This window comes from Gekko japonicus, unplaced genomic scaffold, assembly GCF_001447785.1.
Source record: "Gekko japonicus isolate JY-2015 unplaced genomic scaffold, Gekko_japonicus_V1.1 scaffold542, whole genome shotgun sequence".
Classification (NCBI taxonomy): Eukaryota; Metazoa; Chordata; class Lepidosauria; order Squamata; family Gekkonidae; genus Gekko; species Gekko japonicus.
Window position 1 is genome coordinate 969,422 of NW_015163104.1, and position 26,737 is coordinate 996,158.

Consider the following 26,737-nt stretch of genomic DNA (forward strand, 5'->3'; position numbering starts at 1 on the left):
GGAAGGTGCGGGGGGGGGGGGGCCTGGCTGGTGCGAAGCTCTCTCTCCCCCTCCCTCACAATGACTCGTCTGCTCTTCTTTCCTCTTCATCTGAATTGCGCTAGAAGAGAACGGCGCTGCTGGGAAGGGAACCCCGGGGTGGGGTGAGGTGGACACACCTTTTTCGCGAGGGGACATGGGCGGGCGCCGGATGCCACTGGAAATGCGATCAGACGCCCGCCCTTGCCCCGCGGAGGTACTAGTTTTTTACAGCGCATCTTCGGAGTGAAGCCTCGGGTGAGCCATGGGAGCTCTACGCTTCCCAGATGTGGCGGTGTGATCGCGCCCGGAAAATCCGCCTGTCTTCTGTCTCTGTAGCGTGGCTACTGCTCCGTGTGACCGCAGCCTAAGTTGGTCTTAAAGATACCAATGGACTTAAACTACATAATTGTTGGATCTTGTAACTCTGCGTGCCAGAGGATCTGGGAGGGAAAGGGTTAAGAGCATTCTCTCAGTGGGGTGCACTACTTGGCAGTTGGCCCCCAACCTTCTCATCAGTTAGCTGCAGAGCCTCTTTGGTCCTTGTTCGCCTTCTGCTTTCATCTTATATAAGACCTCTTTTCTTCTCTTTCTTACCTGGGCTCGGAGCTGTAGCAGGTTTCCCTTATTGAAGTTAATGTGTTCACAATTAAGTTTAAGGTACCTACATGGATATGTAAGATGTGCCTCTCTTTTTGTAAATAAAATTTCTTTCTCCTGTTACCACTGGAGTCAGATCATCTTTGTTCATTTGTCTGAGCAGCCTTTCCCCCTTAACCGGGGAGCGTGGAGAATTGGGGATGCTGCGTAAAGCTTCTGTGCTTCCAAGGCAAATGATTTCTTTTTTTACATTTAGCCCCATAATAATAACCGTTTCTACCATCTTTTTCTCCCTGACAGTCGATGGAACAACGTCCCTGAGACTCGAGTCTAATCTGTCTGCTCTCTGTGCCGCTCTGGATCCAGCTCAAGTAAGGGTGGGGGGGGGAGGCGGTTGCCATGGAGACATAGGTGGGGAGGCGGTTGCCATGGAGACATAGGTGGGATGGCGTTGGATGAGGATGGAAGTCACTGGATGATGGGGGGGGGCTGCTCCCTCGGGTTCTAGGATGGGGCCTCCATCCTGTGGGCCATGGTGCTCCAGCTGTTGGAGTATGAACCGCTGTGGGGCCGTCATGTGATTCCTCTGCTTTTGGGATCCTGCACTCCCTGCTTCTCCTGACATTCACACTGGGAGGAGTGGCAGGACAGCAGGGTGAGGTCGTTTGGGGGCTGAGAGGATTTCTCCTTTGGCTTGTTCCGGGCCTCTGGGTCCGCTGCCCCCAGTCCTGGCCTTGACACCAGTGAGTTCCTGTTCTGCCTCTCCTAACTTCCTGTCATGTGACCCTGATGTCATCTGACTTCCTGGTATGTGTTTGCAGCTCAGTTGATCTTCTGCATCTGCCTGGGGTTTAAAGGTGGAATCCTGGGTCTGGAAAGATTTGAAGACCATTGCCCAGGGAGATGAAATGGTTCTGCTTGAGAAGATAATCGCCACCAGTGTTCCCTCTAAGCTGAGTTAGTGTGAGCTAGCTCACAGTTTTTTAGCCTCCAGCTCACACATTTTTGTCTTAGCTCAGGAAGGAGGGCTCCAGAGCAAACTAATTTATGCAGCAGCCAAATCGCTTGCTCACAACTTTAATGCCAGTAGCTCACAAAGTAGAATTTTTGCTCACAAGACTCCACAGCTTAGAGGGAGCATTGATCACCACATGGTAGTTTTGTATCTACTTTTTTTATTTTATTTAGTTACTTATACTCCACCTTTCTCCCAAGGGAAAAGGGACCTGGTGACGGAGGGTGGGGTCTTAAGTCTTTTCCCTCTCACACTGCACTCGTGATCTGAATCGGAGTGTTTTTAAAAACCAAACAGATGGGAGCAGAGCTCCAGGTTTATCACCTGGCTAGATTCTGGGCAGCGATTTGAATCCAGCATCTCTTCGGCTTTGCTTTTGTTTTTCCCTGTGGCTGCCGGGAACAGGATGCTGGGCTGTAGGGACTATCAGTCTGCTCTGGCCACAGTGCCTGAGGGCCCCTGAGTGTACTCACGCCTGGGTAAAGGGGGAGGGAATCTCCTTGCTCGTATTCTTCACGACAGAGCTCCGTCACGATCACACCGTAAGTAATAGCGCCAGGGCTAATTTTGGGCAGGAACGCACAGGAACGGAGTTCCGGCTGGCTTCCAAGTTGGCCACACCCAGCAGGAACGCATTAGCATAATAGGCCACACCCAATAGCAGAAACTCATTAGGATTGGCTACATTAGGGGTGTGTGGCCTAACATGCAAAGGAGTTCCTGCTACAAAAAAAGGCCCTGGGTTTTGACAACAAACAAGGTAAACAGAATAAGAAGCAAAAGGTGGGTGTGGCTGGATGAGCACACTTCTGGTCACATGACCAGAAACTCATTAGCACATTAGGCCACACCCCTGACAGCACAGCTCATGCCAATGAGCTGTGCTGTCGGGGGTGTGGCCTAATATGCTAATGAGTTTCTGCTGTTGGGTGTGGCCTATTATGCTAATGAGTTCCTGATGGGCTTTTTCTACAAAAAAAAAGCCCTGAATAGCGCGTTACTAGTGAAGAAGGTGGATTCTCCCACCGTGGCTGGGAGGAAGTAACAGTTTCTCTGCTTTCAGGGCCTGGTGACTTTCGAGGAGGTGGCCGTTTGTTTCTTTGAGGAGGAATGGGCCCTGCTGGATCGAGACCAGAGAGCTCTGTACAGGGAAGTTATGATGGAGAACTATGAAAATGTGGCTGCTCTGGGTAAGAATGTAAGAGGAGCCCTGCTGGATCAGACCAGTGAGGGTCCATCTAGTCCAGCATCCTGTCACACACAGTGGCCAACCGGTTCCTCTGGACGGCCAGCAACAGGGCACAGAGGCCAAGGCCTTCCCCTGATGTTGTCCCCTGGTGACCAGAACTGGACACAATATTCCAAATGAGGCCGCACCATAGATCTATACAGGGGCATGACGATATTGGCCGTTTTATTCTCAGTCCCTTTCCTAATAATCCCCAGCATAGAGTCTCCCCCCTTTCACCCCTGCAGCACACTGGGTTGACACGTCCATTGAGCTATCCTCTACGACCCCAAGATCTTTTTCCTCCTCAGCCTCAGCAAGTTTGGACCCTGTTAGCCTATCCTCGAAGTTGGGATTTTTTTTATACCAATGTTCATCACCTTACACTTACCAACACTGAACTCCATTCGCCACATTGTCGCCCAGTCACCCAGTTTGCGGAGGTCCCCTTGGAGCGCTTCGCAGTCAGCCTTGGTTGTCACCACCCGGAATAATTTTGCGCCATCTGCAAACTTGGCCACTCCATTACTCATCCCTAGTTCCAGATCATTGATGAATAAATGAAATAGTACCGGTCTGAATACTCCTCTGTACAGAAACAGTTTCCTCCACGTAGAAGGCTAAATGAAGTGTTTTAGCTTAGCCTTCTCCCTGATATCCTAATTTTCTATATGTGGGGAATAGGGTTTTTTTGGGGGGGATATGAAAGAATATTCAGTTGTGTGTGCCATCTGAAGCAGCATGGCACAGACCACAGACTTACTACCTCTCTACAGGGTGTCTGAAGGAGCTGCGGTGGCTCAAGTGGTTAAGACGCTGAACTGCAGGCTGTGGAAGGTCGGTAGTTCAGCAGTTCGAGACCCGAGTTGCCGCATGACGGAGTGAGCTCCCGTCTCTAGTTCCAGCTCCTGCCAACCTAGCAGTTCGAAAGCAAGAAATTGCAAGTAGATAAATAGGGACCACTTCGGTGGGAAGGTAACAGCGTTCCGTGCGCCTTGTTGTTTAGTCATGCCGGCCACATGACCACGGAAACGTCTTCGGACAGTGCTGGCTCTTCGGCTTTGAAACGGAGATGAGCACCGCAACCCTAGAGTCAGACTCGACTGGCTTTCGAGCAAGGGAACCTTTACCTTTTTACAGGGTGTCACTCAGTATTGTTTACCGGTCTGCCCAGAATCCTGTGGATCAGACATGTATTTAAAATCCCATGCTTGGGACTTGATTCTCAGGTGTAAGTGGGTCTCATTTGGATCTTCACTGTGTCACATAGGGAGAGGGGGTTTAAGCCTCTCCTCCTCACTGTTTTCCAGGCCCCTGGATTGGGTTCCTGCATGCCTTGAAATCAAGTACTGAACAATAAACTCCCAGCGTACATCTGTTTGGTAGGACTCAAGGTGAACCCATGTGGTCGGACCTCGCTTTTTGTATTTGAAAGTGCCAGAGGATTATCTCCTTGTTTTCCCTTTCCTCCTATAAAGGATTATGGATTCCCAAGCCGGATCTCATCTCTTGGCTGGAAGGAGGAGAAGATACGTTCATCTGTGATTCCAAGGAAATGGAAAGTTTTGCAGGTGGGTTGATTCATGTCTGAGAAATCTGGAATCTTCTCTGAGGGCTGGTGGGTTTTTGGTTCATGCCCATGGTAAATCGAGCTATCCCGATTTGAGGAGAGCTTTTCCACAACTGTTTTATCTGTCAACATGCCCATGTGTATGCACACTGTTTTGGCAATTTTTCAGCGGTTTATTTCAAATGCTTTCAAAAGGGTTTGTCTGTTCACCAAGTATTGTCTTTGCTTAATCAACATTGTTTATTCCCAGTGGCATCGGTACAAAGTCCAATCTGATTGGCTATGTAGTATTACGGCATCATCCAGTGTTGTTCTGTGATCTCTGATTGGTTAGGATCACCCATGTGACTGACCCAAGGAAGCTATGTCCTTGCTCTGAATTGGCTTAATTTGCTTATGTAGCATCATGAATGACATCACAGCTAAGTGATGTCTGATTGGCTAGGAAAATCTACCAAGGAAAGTGTTTCTTCTCACCATGCATGGAAAAGGCCAGGGAGCTCATTTTCCCTGAGATGTTCCAGCAGTTAATGCAACATGGCCTTGCTGCTGTTGTAAGGCTCTCTATATACCTGTTTCTCTTCCCCCCTCAATTTTTTCTCAGCCTTGCTTCTGCAGCCATGAGGACTAGAAGCATCTCTGTTGCTTTTCAAAGAAAGGAAACTCAGAGTTTGGTTTTTTCCTTGCATTTAGCGCCTGGTATCACAGTCTCTGATGGCGCTCGCTTGCCCCTGGGAGAGACCTGGCCGGTCGCACAAAGGGACTCCTTGAGGCGATCAATAGACAAAGGGACTTGCCCGTCAAGGAAGCACGAGGGCCGTCCAGGAGTTTAAGTGCCTCTCATCTGAAGCCACAAACCCCACGCCAAACTCCTGTTTACTCACCCACCCTTATGTAACTGCTCCGGCTTATATATCCCTGTCCAGTTTGTTGCTTCGGAGGCAAGGGCTCTCTGCCGTGATCTTGTCTCCAGCCACCATGGAGAGAACCCTGGCCAGCCTCGGCCTCCTCCTAGCCATGGTCCTGGCCAGAGGATTCTGCTTGACCTGTGCATCAGCCCTGGTGAAGGCTGCAATGGCTTGGCCCATCCCTGCAGCCCAAATGAAGACACCTGCCTCACGCTAATCGGGGAGAACTCTTTGGGGGGAGGCGACACCACCGAAGCCCTCGAGACCTGCATCGCTGCCGCCGATTGCTATGCCGGCTCCATCAGCATCAGCACCGGGGCCGGAGTCCAAATTCAGAGCATTTCCAGATGCTGCCAAGGTGACCTCTGCAGACGGTGTGCCCTAAACTTGCCACCGTTGCATCGCAACCCCAACAGCCTCCGTTGTCCCGTCTGTTTTGCCTTTGAGTCGAACCACTGCAAGGGGAATGAGACTCTGGCCTGCACGGGAGTGGACAATCACTGTGTCTCTGTGTCAGGGTTTGGTGTAGTGGTTGAGTGCGCGGACTCTAATCTGGGAGAACCGGGTTTGATTCCCCACTCCTCCACTTGCCCCTGGCTGGATGACCTTGGGCAAGCCGTAGCTCTGATAAGAGCTGTCCTTGAAAAAAGAGCAGTTTCTGTCAGAGCTCTCTCAGCCCCACCTACCTCACAGGGTGTCTGTTGTGGGGAGGGGAAGGGAGAGGAGATTGTAAGCCGCTCTGAGGCACCTTTGGGTTGTGAAGGGCGGGGTATAAATCCAATCTCCTCCTCCTCCTCCTTCTTCTTTTTCTTCGACATTGAACATAGCCGGTCACCTCTCCCCCTTTACGGCAAGGGGCTGCGTCACAGCCACGGCCTGCTCTCTGCCCCTAGGGGTCGGGCTTTACTCGGCAGGAGTCATTTTCACCCTGGACAAGGTGCTGTGCAGCCCAGCGCCCAACACCGGCAGTCGTGGGAAGAAGCTGTCTCAAGGACGATCACCCTGGATGGCTCTCAGCTCTGACCTTCCACAACCTCCCGACCTTTCCCCCTTTCTTTCATTCATTCTTCCTTACTTTTGATGCAGTGTTTTTATCACACAAGTGGATTCCTTGAATAAAACTGCATGGAGGGGGGGGGGAAATCAAGAAAAAAAAATCACTGTCTCTGATGGTACAATTTAATGACGCAGTCATGGACTCATGAGAGAGAGACCTTTAAGTTTTCCTGTTTTCTCCCCTCTATCTCTTGACAGATGATGTGACTGTGAGTGAGATCAAGGAGGAGGATCTGTGGCCAGAAATCACATGGGCAGAAGAATCGCTGGAGATTTTCCCAGGAAGGTTTCAAGAGGAGGTTTACTTGCCAGCTCTGCAGCACTGTGAGAGTGAGTGGCCCATTCCGGAGAGGGGCCACAGTGGTAAAGCCCCTGCTTTAAGAAGAGGCCCTGCTGGATCAGATCAGTGGTCCATCCGGTCCAGCATCCTGTCTCAGCACAGCAGCTGAGCAGTTCCTCTGGAGGGCCAGCAACAGGGCATAAAAGCCCAAACCTTCCTCTGGAGGTCTTTTGCCTTCCTCTGGGCATCGTGCAAGGGTCACTGGGGAACTGGGCAAGGGGAGGTAGCTGTGAATTTCCTCCACTGTGCAGGGGGTTGGACTAGATGGCCCTTGGGGGGCCCTTAAGAACATAAGAGACGCCAATGTTGGATCAGGCCAAAGGCCCATCCAGTCCCACACTCTGTATCACACAGTGGCCAGAAATACCAGATGCCATCAGGAGGTCCACCAGTGGGGCCAGGACATTAGAAGCCCTCCCACTGTTGAACCCCCCCCCCCCAAGCACCAAGAAGACAGAGCATCACTTGCCCCAGAGCCCCTATCTATACCTTGTGGCTAATAGCCACTGATGGACCTCTGCTCCATATGCTTATCTAATTCCCTCTTGAAGCCGTCCATGCTTGTAGCCGCCACCACTTCCTGTGGCAGTGAATTCCATGTGTTAATCACTCTTTGGGTGAAGAAGGACTTCCTTTTATCCATTCTAACCCGACCGCTCAGCAATTTCATGGAGTGCCCACGAGTTCTTGTATTGTGAGAAAGGGAGAACACCCTTCCAGCTCCGTGTTTCTGTGATGTTGCGTCTTGGTGCTGGGATTCAGAGGTTGGCTGTCTATGTATATGGAAGCTCCCTTTAGCAAGGGTGTGCAAAAAAACCCCCAACCCCAGTATTTTTCAGCTTTGGGTATATTGAACCTGAAAAATATCAGTGGCCCCTGCCACACGGGCAGGAAACTGCAGAAGAGAAGTGTGGCTGTTTGCCCCGGGGCAAACTAACATGCAGTAAAGCGATCAGACCTACTGTGGAGGTTCTGTGGAGGTACTGTGGAGCTTCCGTGGGTAGGGAGAGGTGCCGATCACAACACACGCCTGCGCGCAATGAAGAAGCGCACGGTGCGGCGAACTGGTTTTCTTTTTTTGTGTACACTACGAATGCGCATGCTCCGTTGGGTGCGTGTGCGCATCCACGGAGACTTGGGGGAAAAAAACCCCTTTTCCGCAAGGGGACATGGGCGGGCACCGGATGCCACCGGAAACGCGATCAGACGCCCGCCCTTGCCCCGCAGTTTCTGGAAACTAGTACCTCCAAGGTACTAGTTTTTTGCTGCGCTTTTTCGGCAGGAAGCCTCAGTTGTGCCACGGAAGCGCTACGCTTCCCAGATGTGCTGGTGAGATCGCGACCGGAAACTCCGCTTGTCTTCCGTATCTCTTGCGTGGCTAATGTTGCGTGTGACCGCAGCCAGTGTTTCCCAATGTTCCTGAATCCCAATACTGGAGCTGTACGGGGCTGGCTAGGTAGCTAAGGAGCGGCCCTTTCTCCTTTCTCCCCCTGGGAGGATGGGACTAGAGCAGGCCAGGGGGCAAGGCCTTTTTTCCAAGGCCCGTATTTTCCCTCCCGGGATGCACCTGCCTGCCAAAAAAAAAAAAAAAACCACAGGGAGATCAAAAGGAGAGAAGGCCTTCTGATGTCTCAGTGATAATTTCTGCTGTTTCCCTTCTTTCTCTCCATCATGCGACATGACTTGGTGCTTAGGGGGGTCAACAGTGGGAGGGCTTCTAATGTCCTGGCCCCACTGGTGGACCTCCTGATGGCACTGGTATTTCTGGCCACTGTGTGACACAGAGTGTTGGGCTGGATGGGCCTTTGGCCTGATCCAACATTGGCGTCTCTTCTGTTCTTATGTTCTTATGACCCCTGTCTGTTTCTCCTTCTCGTCCCAACAAGGTGATGGCACAGCCAGCGAGAATGAGGACGGGGCAACTCCTCAGGATGGCTCCGAGTCCGCGGGATCGCTGAGGACCTTCCCAGGAGAATCCCTCGGGGATGTTCCCGTGAAGTCGGAGCCTTGCGATCAGGGCCCCGAGTCAGACAGGCAGCCGTGGCACCAGGCCGTAAATATGTGGGGCATCTCCATCCAGAAAGTGGAGGATGTCACGGCAGATCACCTGGGTGTCATTTCCGCAGGGGAGGAGAGCCACATGTGCCGCAAGTGCGGGCAGACATTCGAACACCAGTCGGGACTTATTGTCCATCAAATGATCCACACGGCGGAGAGGCCCTACGAGTGTCTCGAGTGCGGGAAGAGCTTCTGCCAGAGGGAGAATCTGCTCGCGCACCAGAAAATCCATCTGGGGGAGAGGCCCTACGAGTGCCTCCAGTGCGGGAAACACTTCAGCACCAGGTCCCATCTCATCACCCACCAGAGGATCCACACGGGCGAGAAGCCCTACAAATGCCTCCATTGTGCGAAAAGCTTCAGCAATAAGTCGTCCCTCGTCACCCACCAGAGAATCCACACGGGAGAGAAGCCCTATGAATGCCTCGAGTGCGGGAAAAGCTTTTGTCAGAGCGGCCAGTTGATCCGGCACCAGAGGATCCACACAGGAGAGAAACCCTATGCCTGCCCTCAGTGCGGGAAGGGATTCTGCCAGAGGGGGCAACTGATCAGGCACCAGCGAATGCACACGGGGGAGAAACCTTTCGAATGCCTCCAGTGCGGACAGCAGGCAATCATACCTCGACATCCAGCTCCGCATGCACACGGGAGAGAAGCCCTACGGGTGCTTGGAGTGTGGGAAAAACTTCTGCCAGAGCGCCCAGCTGATCCGGCATCAAAGAATCCACACAGGGGAAAAGCCCTTTGAGTGCCCAGAGTGTGGGAAAAGTTTCTTCCAGAAAGAAAAGCTGGTAAGGCACCAGAGGACCCACACAGAGGTAAAGCCATATGAATGCGCTGTGTGTCAGAAAACCTTTGTGCGGCAAGATAAACTCTTTAATCACCAGAAATCTCATGCAGGGTTTGAAATGTTATGAATGATTAAAAAAAAACAAAACACACCTCTTATGAATCTGGCAAAATGTATCTCATTCCGTATCTGAGAGGCATTAAAAGATCTTTGCCATAACTTGGGCCCTTTCCCAAATATTAAAAAAAAGATACCAGAATGAAGTTTAAGAATTGGATCGCAGAGTCCTGGAAGAGAAGGAAAAACAGGTGCCGCGGGAAAATATAGTTTATTTTTCGTTATAGAGCCCTCTGTGTTTTGCACACTGCTTCATTGGGGGACTTTGTTAAGTATCAGTTTCTCTGTATGTACCCGCTGTAATAAGATAATGGACAGCTTCCTCCAGACTTTCAGAAGCGGAGCAGAAAGACAATGCCTTTCACTTTTAATTGACTGGCAAATATTCTGCTCCATCTCAAACTTCACCTGTTCGGTAATCCACATGGACGAGAAAATCTTGTCATTGTTCTTGTCTGAATCAGTGTGGCATTAGGGCTGTTGCTCCTGCTCGGACCAGAAGATACAAAGCCATCTCACAATTCTCTCTTGTGACCGCCTGAATAGTTGTGAACATGACATCCAAAGATTTTAACATGGGCAACCCACTGCCGGTTGGACATATGAACCAGACCTCTCTTTCCATTCTGACACATTATTTATGCCAATTTTCAGACGTGGGAATAAACTTTCTAGAGGGCTTCTGTGTCTTTAAGCTGTAACCGGTGCTGTAACGAAATTTCGGTCATCATAGAACGTCGTGAATGGAAAAGACGTTTTCCAAGGAAATGATTTGTTAACTGAAATTCTGGGATGTTCCACTTGAAGCCATTTGGTCGTTTTCACCACTGCTACCCTCTGTTTCCATACCTGGTGCCGATTCCATGGCTGACACCGTCTCCTCTTCTGCTGATGTCATTGCCCCCCCGTTCTTCTGTGGCTGCGTCTTCAAGCATGGGTGGCCTCGGCACTTTCAGAACTGATTGGCAGTTTGGAGAGGGAATGCAGGAATCTGATAGATCAGAGGCTCGTTTTGACAAAGAAATCAAAATAAATTAGAAGCTGTAGCTTTTGACTCAAACTTGTTGCAGAAGAAGGGTCCCACTGTCTGGAATGATTGCTCGCTTTGGGTTCCTGTGTCCCCAAAACTATTCTCTTAAGCCTAAAGTTGATAGAGGGGAATAGGTGGCTGTTGTGTGCGTAGCCCTAGGATCCAGTATCAGAGACTGAGAAAACTGTAGCCGGTTGTAATAAGCTTCCCTTTAGGATTGCAGAAAACACAGATTGACTTCCTACCTACATAGTATCCCTTTTCTTGTGGCGGTGGGGTTTTTTTGGTCATATTAACGTCTGAACATTGGGAACAGCAGGAAATGGTAAGATTTCCCACCCATCCCTCTCCTTGGACTTCCTCAGTGCAGCAACTGGGACCCTGGCCACATGTAGCTGATACCACCACTATCACAACATGAGACTGCCTTATAGTCAGATCTTTGGTCTATTGAGGTCAGTGTTGTTACACTGGCAGTGGTTCCCTGGGGTTTCAGGCTCAGATCTTTCCCATCCGCTCCTGCCGGGTCCTTTCACTTGGAGATGCTGGGCGTGACTGAACTTTGCAGGCTTCTGAATGCCAAGTGGATGTTTCACCACTGAGCCACGGCCCCTCCCATAAGCTGCTGGTCCTCTGGGTTGCCTGGTTGTAAAGACCCTCTTGAATCGAGGCTTGCCTCTGACCCTGTCGGGCTTCGCTGCAAAACTAGAAGGAAGCTCCAAAACCGAAGGTTCAACATAGCCCTGGATGCCAGCACGGCTCAGGCTTTTTTCTAAGCGTTGGCTGAGCAGATATCCAGAGGAGCCGCATGTGGGTGCTGGGTACTTTGCAAGGAGATGTGCATATGAAAGGAAGGGGCTGAGACCTAGGAATGAACCCAAAGAGCAGTGAGGGTTGTATTCTGAAGCATATCGGCCGGTACATTTGCTAGAGGGGGGGGGCACGTCCTCCCCATGTGCCCCGTAGCTGTTGATGTATATATTTTCAGAGGAAATTGGATGCACCCTACACAATGGTGCACTGTGTTTACACACCTGTCTCCACGTTAGCTGTTTCCTTAGGAAGTGTGGGGGATGCACTCAGTCAATGATAACTGTTCTTCCTCCAGTCACCAAGTAGAGAAAATCAGTTTTTACAGAATGCCCCTGCGCTGCAGCCACAAAATTGCACCAGTCCCTTGTGAAAAGGTTTGTGTGTGTGCCTTGAGAGTTTCGGCAGTGCAGGACTGGACCGGGATAGTGAGAATGGCCACGAAGCAAGTCAACCTGAGCTGCCCCTGTGGAGCTGCAAGCTAGCACTGTGTAGGGCTGGCTCACCTTAGTGGGGTCAACCATGGGCTTTAGCTCACATGCTGCATCATCCCCTCCAAACCAGAAGCAGTGCAGGAGGAGACAGTGGGTGAGCTGACACAAACTGCCCTGTGTGATGGATGAGGGGTCTGAGCCATGCGGCCCCTGAGTCTCGGACAGAGTTGCTGAGGCTTAGCTCCACTTGCCACCAATGGCCCTCTATGGCGGTAGCCCAAGGGGGTGGGGGAGAGATTTCCATGTCCGTTAAATGGCCGATCCACCCATGTGACATCCACAACTTGAGCACAGCTTTTCATGCCCTAGAAAAGAGCAAGAGTGCAGGAGCACCTTTAACACAGTTTGTGGCAGGGGGAGGTGCTTTCATGAGTCACGGCTCCCTTCCCCAGACGCTGCGGTCACACACACACACACACACTAAATAATCTATTTCAGTGCACTTTCCAACTGGATTTTGCCAGTTCACACGGTAAAATCCAGTTGGAAAGTGGATTGTTTAGTGTGTGTGACCGCGGCCAGATTCAGCTGGAATGTCTCTGAAGAAGTTAGCAGTGATTAGTGAAAGTTCCTCCCCTGCCACAAACTTTGTTAGTCTTTAAGGTGCTCCTGGACTCTTGCTCTTTTCTTCTTCTGCAGACAAACACAGCTACCCAGCTCAATCTGTTTTCATGCCGTGTTGCAGTTTGTGCAGTATTGCAATTGCACACACACACCAATTTTTTGTAGAGTTTTGTGAGATAATCTGTTTTCCACCAGCAGGGACTGAAAGTAGCTTAGGACATCATTTTCCCCCTTCCGTGCTCTCACAGCAAGAGCCCTGGGAGGTAGGCCAGGCTGAGAGTTTGGCAAACACAGCTACCCATCTCGATCTGTTTTCAGGCCCTGTTGCAGTTCGTGCAGTATTGCAATTGCACACACACACACACTCCATTTTTTTGTAGAGTCTTGTGAGATAATCTGACTGTTTTCCACCAGCTGGGACTGAAAGTAGCTTAGGACATCATTCTCCCCCTTCCGTGCTCTCACAGCAAGAACCCTGGGAGGTAGGCCAGGCTGAGAGTTTGACGAGCCCAAGGTTTACACTGAGCTTCCATGGTAAAAGTGGGCATTTGAACCCAGGGTCCTAGCCTGCCGCTCTATCCAATACACCACACTGACTGTCTTTTGTCCTGTACCACAAACTGAGTTCACCCAGGTTGGCAGAATGGTTCCAGGTGAGAAGCAATAGTCTCCGATGCCACTGTACTTTAGGCAAGCCATAAAAAAATCTCCAGCCAACCTCATGCTGTTCCACTTCCGATACTGGATGATTGCCAAAATTGTTGCTCAGGGTACAAGAAGAATGCTCAAAGATTCTTTTCTTCTGGTTTCTAGTCTCCAGCATTACTTGTTTAGGCTACTGGTTGGTCTGTGGGGGAAAAAGATGTTCCACAGTTCATAAAAAGATCTGGCCGAGAATGGAAGAGCTACTTTGGACACGCCCGAGACATCTGGTGCACCCGAAGGGTAACTGGCTCTTTTACTCTATTGCTGAAAGAGCCCTCAGTTTTTAAAGGACTTTGCTGTGTGGTATGGGGGGGCTGATGATGAAATACCAACTCAAGAGTCCTTTGGGATCCTCGCCCTTATCAAAACTGGGCTTATCAAATTAGGCCTTGATCCTTTGGGCAAGCTACCAAAAACATCACCTAGACAACCCATCCTTTAACCTGTGTCATTCCCACAATCAAAAAGTTCAGCATTGTGGCTTAAGTGGGAAATGATTTCCTGATGGCCTGAGCTCTAATGTTTGCTGCCAAGCAATGCTCCCTCTAAGCTGTGGAGTCTTGTGAGCAAAAATCCTACTTTGTGAGCGGCTGGCATTAAAGTTGTGAGCGAGCAATTTGGTTACTCCATAAATTAGTTTGCTGTGCAGCCATCCTTCCTGAGTGAAGACAAAAGCGTGTGAGCTGGAGGCTAAAAAGCTGTGAGCTAGCTCACACTGACTCGGCTTAGAGGGAACACCACTGCCAAGTTGAGCACATGTTTGCTCCACCAACATTCTTCCAAAAGAACAACGTTTGAGTCCAGTGGCACCTTTAAGACCAACGAAGTTTAATTCTGGGCAGAAACTTTTGTGTGCATGCACTCTGAAGAAGTGTCCATGCACACAAAAGCTTGTCCCCGAAATTTTGTTTGTCTTAAAGGTGCCACTGGACCGTTCCGTTGCTTCATACCAACACGGTTGCCCACCTGAGTCTGTTTTTTCCAGGAGGTCAGCATAAAGAAACAATTGCTCATTGAGCAAAAGCTGGTTGTCTGCATCTGCCTGCTTTGTACACTTAGTAAAAGCCAATCCGATAGCAAGACTGGTTTGTGTGGGTTTATGGAGCTGCATACGGGTTTTCCTGTACTCAAGGTGATCTAAGGACTTGTATCCCTTCAGCATGAGCGCCGAAAACCGTTCTGCCCACGGCTGGTTGTCTTAACGGTCTTGGTTCAGTGGTAAGATTGGGCTGCTGCTCTTTTGTGTGATTTTACAGCTGCCCTGAATTCACTACACCCCACTGACCTTGCCCCGTGAATCAGCCCACAGTGGGTTGGTGGAAAGGGGTCTCGAATCGAATCGGGGAGCTCAACTGAGGGAAAAGCATTCTGCCTCTGAGGAACGACGGTTCAAGGGAAGAGGGCGTCGGCTGTCTCAACCCGATGGCAATCCCCCCCCCCTACTGAAGCAAAAAAGATGAAACCTTCCACTGTGATTGTCGAAAGATTGTTTTGAGTCTGAGGTGGGATCACAGCTCTCTTCGAAGTGACCGCCTCCTTGCTTGTCAGACTGGGCCTGTCGTTACTGGTTCCTTGCTGCTGTTTGGCTCTGTAGTTACCAGTCCCTCCCATGTCAAAATCCAGACTAGTTCTTTCACAAAAGAGGGCCCTATTGATGTTTTACCTACTTCACTGATACCTTTTTCTCAGTGGGGATCCATAGCAGCGCCTCTTTGCTTGTCAGACTGGGCCTGTCGTTACTGGTTCCTTGCTGCTGTTTGGCTCTGTAGTTCCCTTCCATGTCAAAATCCAGCCATAATGACTAGTTCTTTCACAAAAGAGGGCCTATTGATGTTTTACCTACTTCATTGATACCTTTTTCTCAGTGGGGATCCATAGCAGGTGACCACATTCTCCTGCCCACCATTTTATGCTCCCAACAATCCATGAGGTGAATTAAGCTGAGCGGTTGTGACAGGCCCAAGGTCACCCAGCAAAGCTTCCCAGGGCAGGGTGGGCATTCAAACATGGGTTTCCCAGGTCCTTGTCTGATACCCTAACCACTGAACTACCCCAGTGCTGGTTCCTTGGCAAAACCGGGCCCGTAACTAACCATCTTGAATAGCTTTGGATCCTTGCCCACAAACCTAAAGTTCTACAGCAGTAGAAAAGAGCAAGAGTCCAGTAGCACCTTGAAGACTAACAAAATTTGTGGCAGGGTAGGAGCTTTCCGAAGAGGTGAGTAGTGACTCACCAAAGCTCGTCCCCTGCCACAATTTTTGTTAGTCTTGAAGGGGCTACTGGACTCTTGCTCTTTTCCACTGCCACGGACAGACTAACAGGGCAACCCATTTTGATCTAAAGTTCTGTATCCTTGTGTGCCACCCGCAGGTGGGTGTAGAATCTGTACAAGTTTTGTCAATATGGGATGCAGGGGGGAGACCAAAAAATCACAGAGTTGGAGCGAGGTTTTTTGTTGTCTGAGGTGGATCGATTAAACGACACTGCTCTGTCATGCCAATGAGCAGGTGATAGCGTCCCTCTGCACCAGCCCCACTGGTTCCCCTACTTTTCATTGAGGCTTATACAGAAGATTTTCAGGGATGGGGGGGGGGAGACCATGAAATCATAGAGTTGGGAGCGAGGTTTTTTGTTGTCGTCCGAGGTGGATCAATCAAACGACACTGCTCTGTCATGCCAATGAGTCCCTCTGTGCCAGCCCCACTGGTTCCCCTACTTTTCATTGAGGCTTATACAGAAGATTTTCCCTCTGATTCATGCCCCATATATTAAACATTTTGGTCACTTGCTCTGCCTCCCCCCCCCCGCCCGAAAACACTCCGCTTTTAATGCCCGCGGTGATTGCTTCCCCTTATCTCACAGCCGGGCCACCTCTGCTCCTGGCACACTGTCTGTTTTACTGAAGGGAAAGCCATGCACCGATCTCTGTGTTCGTGGTTTCCGATTTGTCATTAGATTTTTCCCCTCAATAGATGTGATTAGCGACGTGCCTTGCTCTTAATTCTGCGTTTGATTCGGTGCACATTCTGATTCCAGCTGCGAATGGATTTCCCCCACACAGAAACACACCCATAGAAAAAGGCAAATTAAAAGTTGTTCCGTCTGTTTCTCCCCCAGCCCCTTTGTGGGAAGCCCAGAAGAACCTATCGGATGTGCGCATTGTAATGAAGTAAAATGTTTTTCTGCTTGACCAGTGTTTGTATGTGGCATTTGTCTGGTGGCCCATCGCCGCGATGGTGTTTTGACGCTCTTGGTATTATTTTCTTCAATAAATGATCTGAGCTTTAAAAGTGGTCCAAGTGTTGAAATTTGGGATGGGTACTTTCCCTCATCATCTGACTGGAGAAGGGTTGAACTTCTGACGGAAGAACAAAAGGAAGTCTAATATTATTTTTCTTCATTTATACCCTGCCTTTCCCCCCACTGGGGACCCAAGGCAGCTTACATTCTCTCCTCAATTTTATCCTCATGACAACCCTCTGAGGTAGGATAGGTGGGCAATATGGGACTGGCCCATGGTCACCCAGCAAGCTTCCACGGCAGAGTATGCATGTGAACCCAGGTCTGCCAGATGCTAGTCCAGTACTGTAACCCTGGGGTCCCCCAACTTTTTTGAGCCTGCGGGCACAACTGGAATTCTGACATAGCATGGTGGGCGCAGCAACAAAATGGCTGCCGCAGGAGACTGAGCCAGCCACAAAATGGCTGCCACAGCTTAACTTCAGTAACACAGGCTGTGGTGGTGGCAGCCTCGTGACGAGGAAATTTTTGGTGGGTTGTGTGTGAGTGCCACCAATGTGGTGATGTCACCGCCCCCCAAAAGCCCCCTGTGACTAGGTTGGGTGGCAGCTGCTGCCAAAGCAACATTTTAAAACTGTAGCCAATCAAATCTCTAGTAGTCAGACAGAAGCCTTGCTGAGCAAAAGCCCTATCTGGGACCACCCACATCCTAAAAACTCTGGATGGGCACCAGAAATAGTGTCAGTGAGTACTATAGAGCCCATGGGCACCATGTTGGGGACCCCTGCTATAACCCATATCTTGTGCATGCAAAGAGTGCGTTTTCATCAAGAAAACAAGGGGAAGGGGAGGTGCTGGCATTTTGCTTGGGGGAGGAAGAATACTTGCTTTCTTTTTTTTACACAGACCATGCTGCTATTATGGGCAAAGCTATGGCTCAGATATCAAAGGTCTATTTCAGTCACTGGCGTCTTCAGCTAGAAAGTGCAAGTTAGGACAAAGCTCTCTCTGCCTGAAAGCTGCTGCGAGCCAAAGTCTCTTAGTCATGTGCAGACATGAATGCAGAGTGACTCCTGGCATGATTGGGTAAACTGGCTCACCTTTCGGGTGAACTGGGAGTTTGTCCGGGAGTTGCGAGGGCCTGTTCATACAGGCAGACTGTCACTTGATCAACAGGGAAATATCAACATGTGAATCTGCCCTGAGGATTCAGTAAGAGAAACCGCATGTCGAAGACAGAGGGGTTGTGGTGGCTCAGGGGCACAGCACCTGTTAAGTATGCAGAAGTTCCCAGGTTCAGTCCCCGGCATCTCCAGTTAAACAGGATCAAGTAGCAGGTGAAGCAAGAGACTTTCAAGGCCCTGGAGAGCAGGTACCCATCAGAGCAGACAGTAGCTAGCTTAACAGATCACGTGTCTGACTCTGTATAAGGAAGCCTTACGTTTTCTCCTTCCTCCTGACTCCAGTACCCAGAGCAGTGGTGGTCGACAGTGCTGTCGACTAGCAGTTTGGTGTCGTGGTTAAGAGCGGCGGACTCTAATCTGGGAGAACCAGGTGTGATTCCCACTCCTCCACATGAAGCCAGCTGGGTGACCTTGGGTCAGTCACAGTTTTCTCAGAGCAGTTCTCTCAGAGCTCTCAGCCCCACCTAGCTCACAGGGCGTCTGTTGTGGGGAGAGGAAGGGGATTGTAAGCCGCTCTGAGACTCTGCGTGAAGGGCGGGGTATAAATCCAACTCTTCTTCTTCTTCTGGTGACTCCATGGGGGTTTCAAGGCAAGAGACAAACAAGAGGTGGTTTGTCACTGCCAATCTCTGCGTAGCAACCCTGGACTTCTTTGGTGGTCTCCCATCCAAGTACTAACTGGGGCCGACCCTGCTTAAGCTTCCAAGATGTGATGAGGTCGGGCTAGCCATCCAACTCGGGGCAAACATTACTTTAACCATCTTTTAATGTATGGATGCCTAGGCCGCCCTTCCCAAGTTACTATCCTGCAAGTTACCACACAGTGCCGCAGCTACAAACCTGGACTCTGTGAATCAGCCTTTCTGCTCCATCAAAGGGGAAGAAAAGTGAAGCGGTCTGTCGGGATCTTTTTCATGAGGGACAAAGTTCACCGTTCCCCTCAAAACTACAGTCCACGCCCAGGCGCATATACACAAATTGCCATTTGTGACTGAAATGGGTTTATTTAAGATGGGAAAGGAATTTGTAGTTGGGGGAATCAAGGGAAGGTCTCCCCTATCCAGTGCTACTGTCTGTAATAATAATAATATAATAATAATAATAATAAATTTATATAATCTATTTTCAATAGTTAAGAATCTTTATCCGTGTTATTTCCAGAGGACTAAACTGGAGACAAGAATTTTGAATTGCTGTGTCCAAGCGTCAAGAACCCCGTTTATCCCTTGGCTCCCTAATGTTTCTCCCCATTCGCACACGCAACCCTTTTTCGAGACCCATGCCCCTCAGCCCCCTGGTCCATTTCCTTCTGGACCTCCTGCGAGGTCGTTTCATCCACGGATTAAGCGGCTGCCTCCAGATCTGGTCGCTTGTGGATTATCTGATGCTTGTATAAGGTTGAGGTGGTACTGAACCGCCTCCCGCAGTCCAGGCACGCGTAGGGTTTTTCGCCCGTGTGGACTCGCTGGTGCCGAACGACGTCTGCTTTGTCCCGGAAGCCTTTCCCACACAGGATACACCAGTGGTTCTTTTGTCCCCGGCGGTTTAGCTTCTTTTTCAAGGGTTTGTTGCCTTCTGGCCTGGGTGTGAGGTCCCTGTGATATTTCTTCATAGGCGGATGCTCTCCTTTGCTCCTGTTCGTAAAAGTACTTGAGGCGTTCTCTTGGGACGTTCCGGACAGCCTCTGTGCCGATCCCACTGGGTTGAAGCATGCGCTCTCTTGATACCCACACAGTTCCCCATTGCTTCCTGAAAGAGAGGAAAGCAGGAATCACACCGTGTATTACGGGTTATTAGCAGAAGCAAAACTGCCAGGGGGAGAATAAAGTTTGAATCCAGTGGCACCTTTAAGACCAACTTATTAAAAAAAAAATGGTATACTGATGCAATTAAGAACATAGGAACATAAGAGAAGCCAATGCTGGATCAGGCCAATGGCCCATCTAGTCCAACACTCTGTATCACACAGTGGCCAAAAAATACCAGGTGCCATCAGGAGGTCCACCAGTGGGGCCAATTGAAAATGCAGGATGAAATAGTTAAAGAATGTATGATTAAATGGATGCAAAATCTAGGTTATAACATAGACTTGTCACAATGGAGTAAAACATGGAATGTGAATATCAAATTGACTAAATCTGTTTCATTTAAAGAAAATTTGTATAAAATGTTCTATAGATGGCACCTAACCCCAGACAGATCAGCTAAAATGTATAAAAACTTGAGTGACAGATGCTGGAAATGTAATAATCATGTTGGATCATACTACCATATGTGGTGGACATGTAAAAAGGTTCATAAATACTGGATTGGAGAACATGCTCTTTTACAATCAGTGTTGAATATTACAATAGCTTTTAAACCAGACATATGGATGCAAAATCTAGGTTATAACATAGACTTGTCACAATGGAGTAAAACATGGAATGTGAATATCAAATTGACTAAATCTGTTTCATTTAAAGAAAATTTGTATAAAATGTTCTATAGATGGCACCTAACCCCAGACAGATCAGCTAAAATGTATAAAAACTTGAGTGACAGATGCTGGAAATGTAATAATCATGTTGGATCATACTACCATATGTGGTGGACATGTAAAAAGGTTCATAAATACTGGATTGGAGAACATGCTCTTTTACAATCAGTGTTGAATATTACAATAGCTTTTAAACCAGACATATTTCTGTTAAATTGTCTACCAGATGACTTCGATAAGAACCATAGATACTTTATTTTACATGCTATAACAGCAGCTAGAATCTTATTTGCAACGACATGGAGGACATTGAAAATCCCAACGCTTAACGAGTTGATAACGAAGATTATGGAATGTGCTGAAATGGACAGATTGACAAATATACTAAAAGGAAAAATGGAAGAAGAATGTATGGGACCATAGAGGGTGTTCTGTGACTGGTTAAAGACATTCTTGTCATCTGTACAACCACTCAGAGCTCCAGTGGCCAATCAGAAGCCCTCCTGGGGAAGAGCCCCACGTGGTCCCACCCACTTTCTCAAAACAGCTGGTGGGTGCCATTGGGCCTATAGGCACTGCGATGGGGATTTCTGTCTTAAATAAACAGCCCTGAATTCTACCACCTTTTCTATCCTACCTCATTCGTACCTGTATAGGGCTGGGATTCCAGATGTTTTTGCCGATGCCTGTTGAGGGCCGGTTTTTGAGTAAAGGCTTGTCCGCACTCCGTGCACCTGTACGGTTTCTCGCCCGTGTGGACCGTCTGGTGCCGGAGGACGTGAGATAAGTCTCGGAAGCTCTTCCCACACTCCTGGCACTGGGAGCGTTTGCAATTGGCGTGGCTCCTCTGGCGTGGAGTGTCATTCTCAAAACCTGTTTGGACAGAGGTGAAAGCGGGTGAGTGTCTACCCCACCCGGGTAAGGGAAGCAAATTAGGACTGCAACACTGAACGGGTGAGATGAATCGGTTCAGTTGCAACCCATTCATCAAGAACCGGATTTTTTTTAAAAAGGACCTCTTAACTTTCTTTTAACAAAGGCAGGAGTGCCTCTTCTAAGAAGAAGAAGAATAGATTGGATTTATACCCCACCCTTCACTACCCGAAGGAGTTTCAGAGAGGTTTACAATCTCCTTCCCCTCCCCCTCCCCACAACTGACACCCTATGAGGTAGGTGGGGCTGAGAAAACTCGTTTGAGGACTGCCCTTGAGAGAACAGCTCTGAAAGAACTTGTGACCGACCCAAGGTCACACCAATAGCTTCATGTGGAGGAGTGGGGGATCAAACTGGTTCTCCCAGATTGGAGTCTGTGCTCCTCACCACACCAAACTGGCATACACAGCTTCGACAGGGGATTGGGTGAACATACCGAGCAGAGGTCCATCAGTGGCTATTAGCCACAAGGTATAGATAGAACACTATTTCTGGGGCAGTGTTGCTCTGCATTTTTGGTGCTTGGGGGGCAACAGTGGGAGGGGCTTCTGGAGCTCTGGCCCCACTGGTGGACCTCCTGATAACACCTGGGTTTTGGCCACTGAGTGACACAGACTGTTGGACTGGATGGGCCACTGGCTTGATCCAACATGGCTTCTCTTATGTTCTCTGACGACACCCCGCTCGACCCCTACCCCGGTACGGCTCACCTTCCTGATGTTTCTGCTGGTGTCTCAAGAGAGCTGGTCTCTGGGTGAAGCTTTGCCCACACTCGAGACAGCCGTGCGGCTTCTCTCCCGTGTGGACCGTCTGGTGCCGAATGACGTGTGAAAGGTCTCGGAAGCTCTTCCCGCATTTCGGGCACTCCGGCCGCTTGGAAGGCGGGTGCGTCTTCTGGTGCTCGACGAGCCGCGAAGCGTCCGGGAAGCTTTCGCCGCATTCGAGGCACCAGTGCTTGTGCTCTTCCAAACAGACCACGGTCTCGTACACCCCTTCGCTGCAGCGGGTGATTTCCTCCCAAGTCGGAGGCGGCTCTGTCCCATGCTCCTGCTGAGGCCCGCCACGGCTTTCAAGACACCCGGACTGTCCCGGGAGTATCCCAGCTGGCACCGGCAACTCAGAACCTCCCTGCTGAGAAGGACCCAAATTATTCCCGTTCAGAGATCCCTCGCCTGGTGTAATGGGATAAACATGCAGGCATCTGTCTTTCCCTGGACCGGAGAAAGAGAGAGAATGAGGTTGGCTTCCGGTGGCCAAGACAACAACATCAGAAGAGTCCTCCAGGGCCAGACTGAGGGTCTACCTAGTCCCGTGTCCTGTTCCCCAGAGTGGTCAGCCAGGAGATTTGGGTAAGCCCCACGTGGAGAAGGGAGGCAACAGTTCTCCCCTGAGGTTTCCCTCCAGCAACTGCTATTCAGAGGTATAGTGAGACTGCCGGCACCTTTGGAATTCTGACAAAAAGGGTGGTGGGTACAATCACAAAATGGCTGCTTTAGGAGGCAGGTAAAGGTAAAGGTAAAGGTAAAGGATCCCTTGCTCGAAAACCAGTTGAATCCGACTCTAGGGTTGCGGCGCTCATCTCCGTTTCAAAGCCGAAGAGCCAGCGCTGTCCGCAGACGTTTCCGTGGTCATGTGGCCGGCATGACTAAACACCAAGGCGCACGGAACGTTGTTACCTTCCCACCGAAGTGGTCCCTATTTATCTACTTGCAATTTCTTGCTTTCGAACTGCTAGGTTGGCAGGAGCTGGAACTAGAGACGGGAGCTCACTCCATCATGCAGCACCCGGGTCTCGAACTGCTGAACTACTGACCTTCCACAGCCTGCAGTTCAGCGTCTTAACCACTTGAGCCACCGCAGTTAGGAGGCAGAGCTAGCCACAAAACATCAGGGAGCAAGGTTATGTGCAGTGTTCCCTCTAAGCTGAGTTAGTGTGAGCTAGCTCACAGTTTTCTAGCCTCCAGCTCACACATATTTCTGTATTGGCTCAGAAAGGATGGCTCCAGAGCAAACTAATTTATGCAGGAGCCAAATCACTTGCTCAAAACTTTCATGCCAGTCGCTCACAAAGTAGAATTTTTGCTCACAAGACTCCTCAGCTTAGAGAGAACATTGGTTATGTGTAGCTCTAATCGTAACTCTGTAATATTTCAGGCAGAGACTCTTTTTAACAGGATGCCTTTTAATCCGCACAGCCAATCCGACGCCCTGCTTACCCAGCCCGGTCCACTTTCTAAAATCACTTGTCAGGCACCAGGAGAGGTGTTGGGGACCCCTGGTAAAGTGCCTCTTAACATGGAGGTTCCACTTTGTTCTCAATCCTAATAGTAATTGGTGGACCTCCGTAAATATATCCAATCTTTTTGAGGCTCTTCAACAGGTAAACTCCTGTCCTCTTCATGTGAGGTATTCACTTACTCGGTATTCAGGACAGTCGATGTTCACTTCTATTGTGTGTTTGCTCTCACTGGTTTTTATATTATTTTGTATTTTGTATGAAGAAGAAGAGAGAAGAGAACAGATTGGATTTATGTCCCACCCTTCACTACGTGAAGGAGTCTCAGAGCGTCCTACAATCTCCTTTCCCTTCCCCTCCCAACAGACACCCTGTGAGGTAGGTGGGGCTGAGAGAGCGCTTTCGAGGGCTGCCCTTGAGAGAACAGCTCTGAGAGAACTTGTGACTGACCCAAAGTCACACAGCAGCTGCATTAGAGTCCACGACCTTAACCACTACACCAAACTGGTTCTTAATATTGGAATAGTCGGAATAGTTGTGGCACAGGGCTTAGAATCTCAGACTAGGCCCTGGGGAACCCAAGTTCAAATCCTCCCAGGTGCCATACAGCTTCTTGGTCGTCTTTGGTTCCAACTTGCCCGCAAGTTTTGACTTCAGCTGCCCAGGCCGGGCTTTTTCTGTGGTGGCACTAGTATTGTGGGACAGCTTTCCTCAGACTCCAAACTTTTGAGGGCTTTTCAGCACCACCGCCAATAAAGGACTCTTAAAAAATGTAATTAGATCGGCATTACCATCTGTGTTTTTAGGCTGTTTTTAATTCTGGCTCGGGAATTTAAAATCTGTCTTCTCTTTTTAAGTTGTAACCCAACTCATGTTCTGTGTCAGAGAGGTGGGACGGTTATGTTTTGAACAAGAGTTCCAGGATATGAGCTTTTGGGAGTCAGAAGCTCCCTTCGTCAGATACAAGTAGGAATTCAGATCTTATATCCCAGTCAGAAGATGAGAGGGGGCCTGCAAAGTCAGGATGCTGAGGTACAAGGCAAAATGTAAGCAGCCAGATTAGAGCAGAGGAGGGACAGGAAGCTAGCATCCGTAGTGGGATTAGAGCCCTGACTTGGAGGGCCCAGGCCAGCCTGATCTTGTCCAGGCCTGAAGCCAGGATCTTGTGGCTTGTGGGGCAATTTTTTTTCTGGTGGGGCTGAAGTCCTCCGTGCAGACAGAAAAGCCACTTAGCCAATAGAAAGCTGCTCTTAGTGCAGACAGAAAAGCCACTTATCCAAAAGAAAGGGCTCAGTGCAGAAAGAAAGCCATTTAGCCCGCTGCAAGCTGCCAACCACTTGAGATGACAGTTCTCAGATGCCGCAAGTTAATCTCTTCTGTCAGCCTCAGTAACAATCCTGGTAACAAGCCGGCAGGTGAGGGTGATGACTTCTATAGTCAAGAAAGCTAACACGGAGGCAGGAAAAACTCTCTTAAAGGAGACCAGTTTCTTGACACAGAGTTAGAAGGGATCCTAGAGGTCACCTACTCCAACCCCCTTGCTCAGTGTGGGAATTCGTCAACTACAGCGCCCCACTCTGCTTAAAGGAACGCACGGCTTTTAAAACGATGGTTTAAAATGATTGGGGAAAAGCATTTACGGGAGAAATTCTTGTGGGGCTGTGCCTTTAAGAAAGGGGGGGCAGAGCCCCTAAAAGCCCCACCATAACTACGGGCCTGATCTCCGTCAGATCTCGGAAGCTAAACAGGGTCAGCCTTGGTTAGTACTCGATGGGAGGTCACCAGTGAAGTCCAGGGTTGCTCCACAGAGGTAAGCTATGGCAAACCACCTTCACTTCATGCCTTGGAAACCCTCTGAGGCCGCCGCAAGACAGAGGTGACTTGACAACATTTTCCACCACCAAAGAAGGGAACCAGCTGAGGAGGACACATGGTGGTTTCCAACTGGGTGAACGGGTGGTGGTGGTGGTGAGCTATTTACAGCCTTTATGTCTCCAAGGCCATTGTAGCTCCTGCTGCAGGGAGCGGGAAACGGACCACTCAGTGAGCCCGGGGGGGCCAACACAGCACCACCTCCCCCTAGGCGGATCGCTATGATTTGGGAACGGGCATTGTGCTACAAGCCAAAGCAGTCTAAAAACCCTTTAAATACATACAAAGCTGCCTGATAACTGAATCAGGCCCTCAACCCACCTCTCTTGGCCCCGGTCACACGGGCCGGATATCGCGGGGGGGAGGCGTGGCTGTTTGCCCCGGAGCGAACTACCGCATGGCCGCTGGATCAAACATCCCCCCGACGTCCCGTGGTTCGGGGGGAGGTGCCGATCATACGTAAATCCTGCGGCGGGCAAAGAAGCGGCACGGCAGGGGTTGCGGCGGGGGTTGTGGGTTTTTTTAACCAAAGTGTGCGCATGCGCCGTTGGGTGCTTGTGCGCATCCCGTGGAGACTTGGGAAAAAAACCTTTTCGCGACGGGACATGGGTGGGCGCAGGATGCCACGAGCTACCACCGGAAACGTGATCAGACGCCTGCCCTTGCCCCGCGGTTTCCGGAAACTAGTACCTCGGAGGTACTAGTTTTTTACTGCGCATCTTCAGAGTGAAGCCTCGGGTGAGCCACGGGAGCTCTACGCTTCCCAGATGTGGCGGTGAGATTGCGCCCGGAAAATCCGCCTATCTTCCGTCTCTGTAGCGTGGCTAATGCTCCGTGTGACCGCAGCCCTTGCTACTCTTCACTCTGACCTGGGCAGAGTAAAGGGAACGCCTTTCTGGTAGAGAAGGGCAACTCCTGGAGATCTTTAGAAGATGCCAGGGATGGAACTTGGGACCTTCTACGAACAAATCAGGGGCTCTTCCTTTGAGTGATTGCCCCATCCTAATAAACTATACTGGGTATACTTGGTCCATCTAGTTTAGTACCATCTGCCCTGACCTACAGTATCTTGTGCAGAGAGGGATCTTTCCCAGCTTCTGAGGTCCATTTAGGTGTCAACGCTGAGTATTGAATTTAGAACCTTCTTCCTGTAAACCACAGGCTCTAATCTTCAGCTACACGGTCATTCCCCATAAATACAACAAATACATACCTGGTAAATTGGAATCCTGCCAGTCCTCCAGCTGAGTGTCCCCACAGAAATATCTCCGTCCGGAGCTCAATGGAGACTGCTCTGTGTCGGAGGAGACCATAATCATATCATCCTCAGAGGGAGCCATCATCTGTAAGAGCAAGAACAATTCCCAGCAAGGTGACACAACAAATCTTGTAGGACCTCCTTAAGGCTGCCCTCCTTAAAAACATAAGCACATAAGAGAAGCCAATGTTGGATCAGGCCAATGGCCCATCTAGTCCAACACTCTGTCACA

At 49.8% G+C, this 26,737-nt stretch overlaps 2 protein-coding genes across 2 annotated transcripts in view; one reads left to right on the top strand and one right to left on the bottom strand.

Annotated features, from left to right (window-relative positions):
• LOC107106595 overlaps positions 1-10,818 on the top strand; it is a 450,486-nt gene extending 439,668 nt beyond the window's left edge. Inside the window, 2 exon segments of the mRNA XM_015406776.1 lie at positions 8,870-9,418; positions 9,420-10,818. Coding sequence (XP_015262262.1) covers positions 8,870-9,418; positions 9,420-9,710 — 840 coding nt within the window. The 3' untranslated portion in view covers positions 9,711-10,818.
• Positions 10,819-18,732: 7,914 nt separating this feature from the next.
• Positions 18,733-26,737, bottom strand: part of LOC107106591 (zinc finger protein 232-like) — an 11,891-nt gene continuing 3,886 nt past the window's right edge. Inside the window, exons 2-5 of the mRNA XM_015406772.1 lie at positions 26,461-26,590; positions 21,850-22,350; positions 20,855-21,079; positions 18,733-19,476 (exon numbers count right to left, since the gene is read on the bottom strand). Coding sequence (XP_015262258.1) covers positions 19,070-19,476; positions 20,855-21,079; positions 21,850-22,350; positions 26,461-26,590 — 1,263 coding nt within the window. The 3' untranslated portion in view covers positions 18,733-19,069. The remainder of the gene's footprint in view (positions 19,477-20,854; positions 21,080-21,849; positions 22,351-26,460; positions 26,591-26,737) is intronic.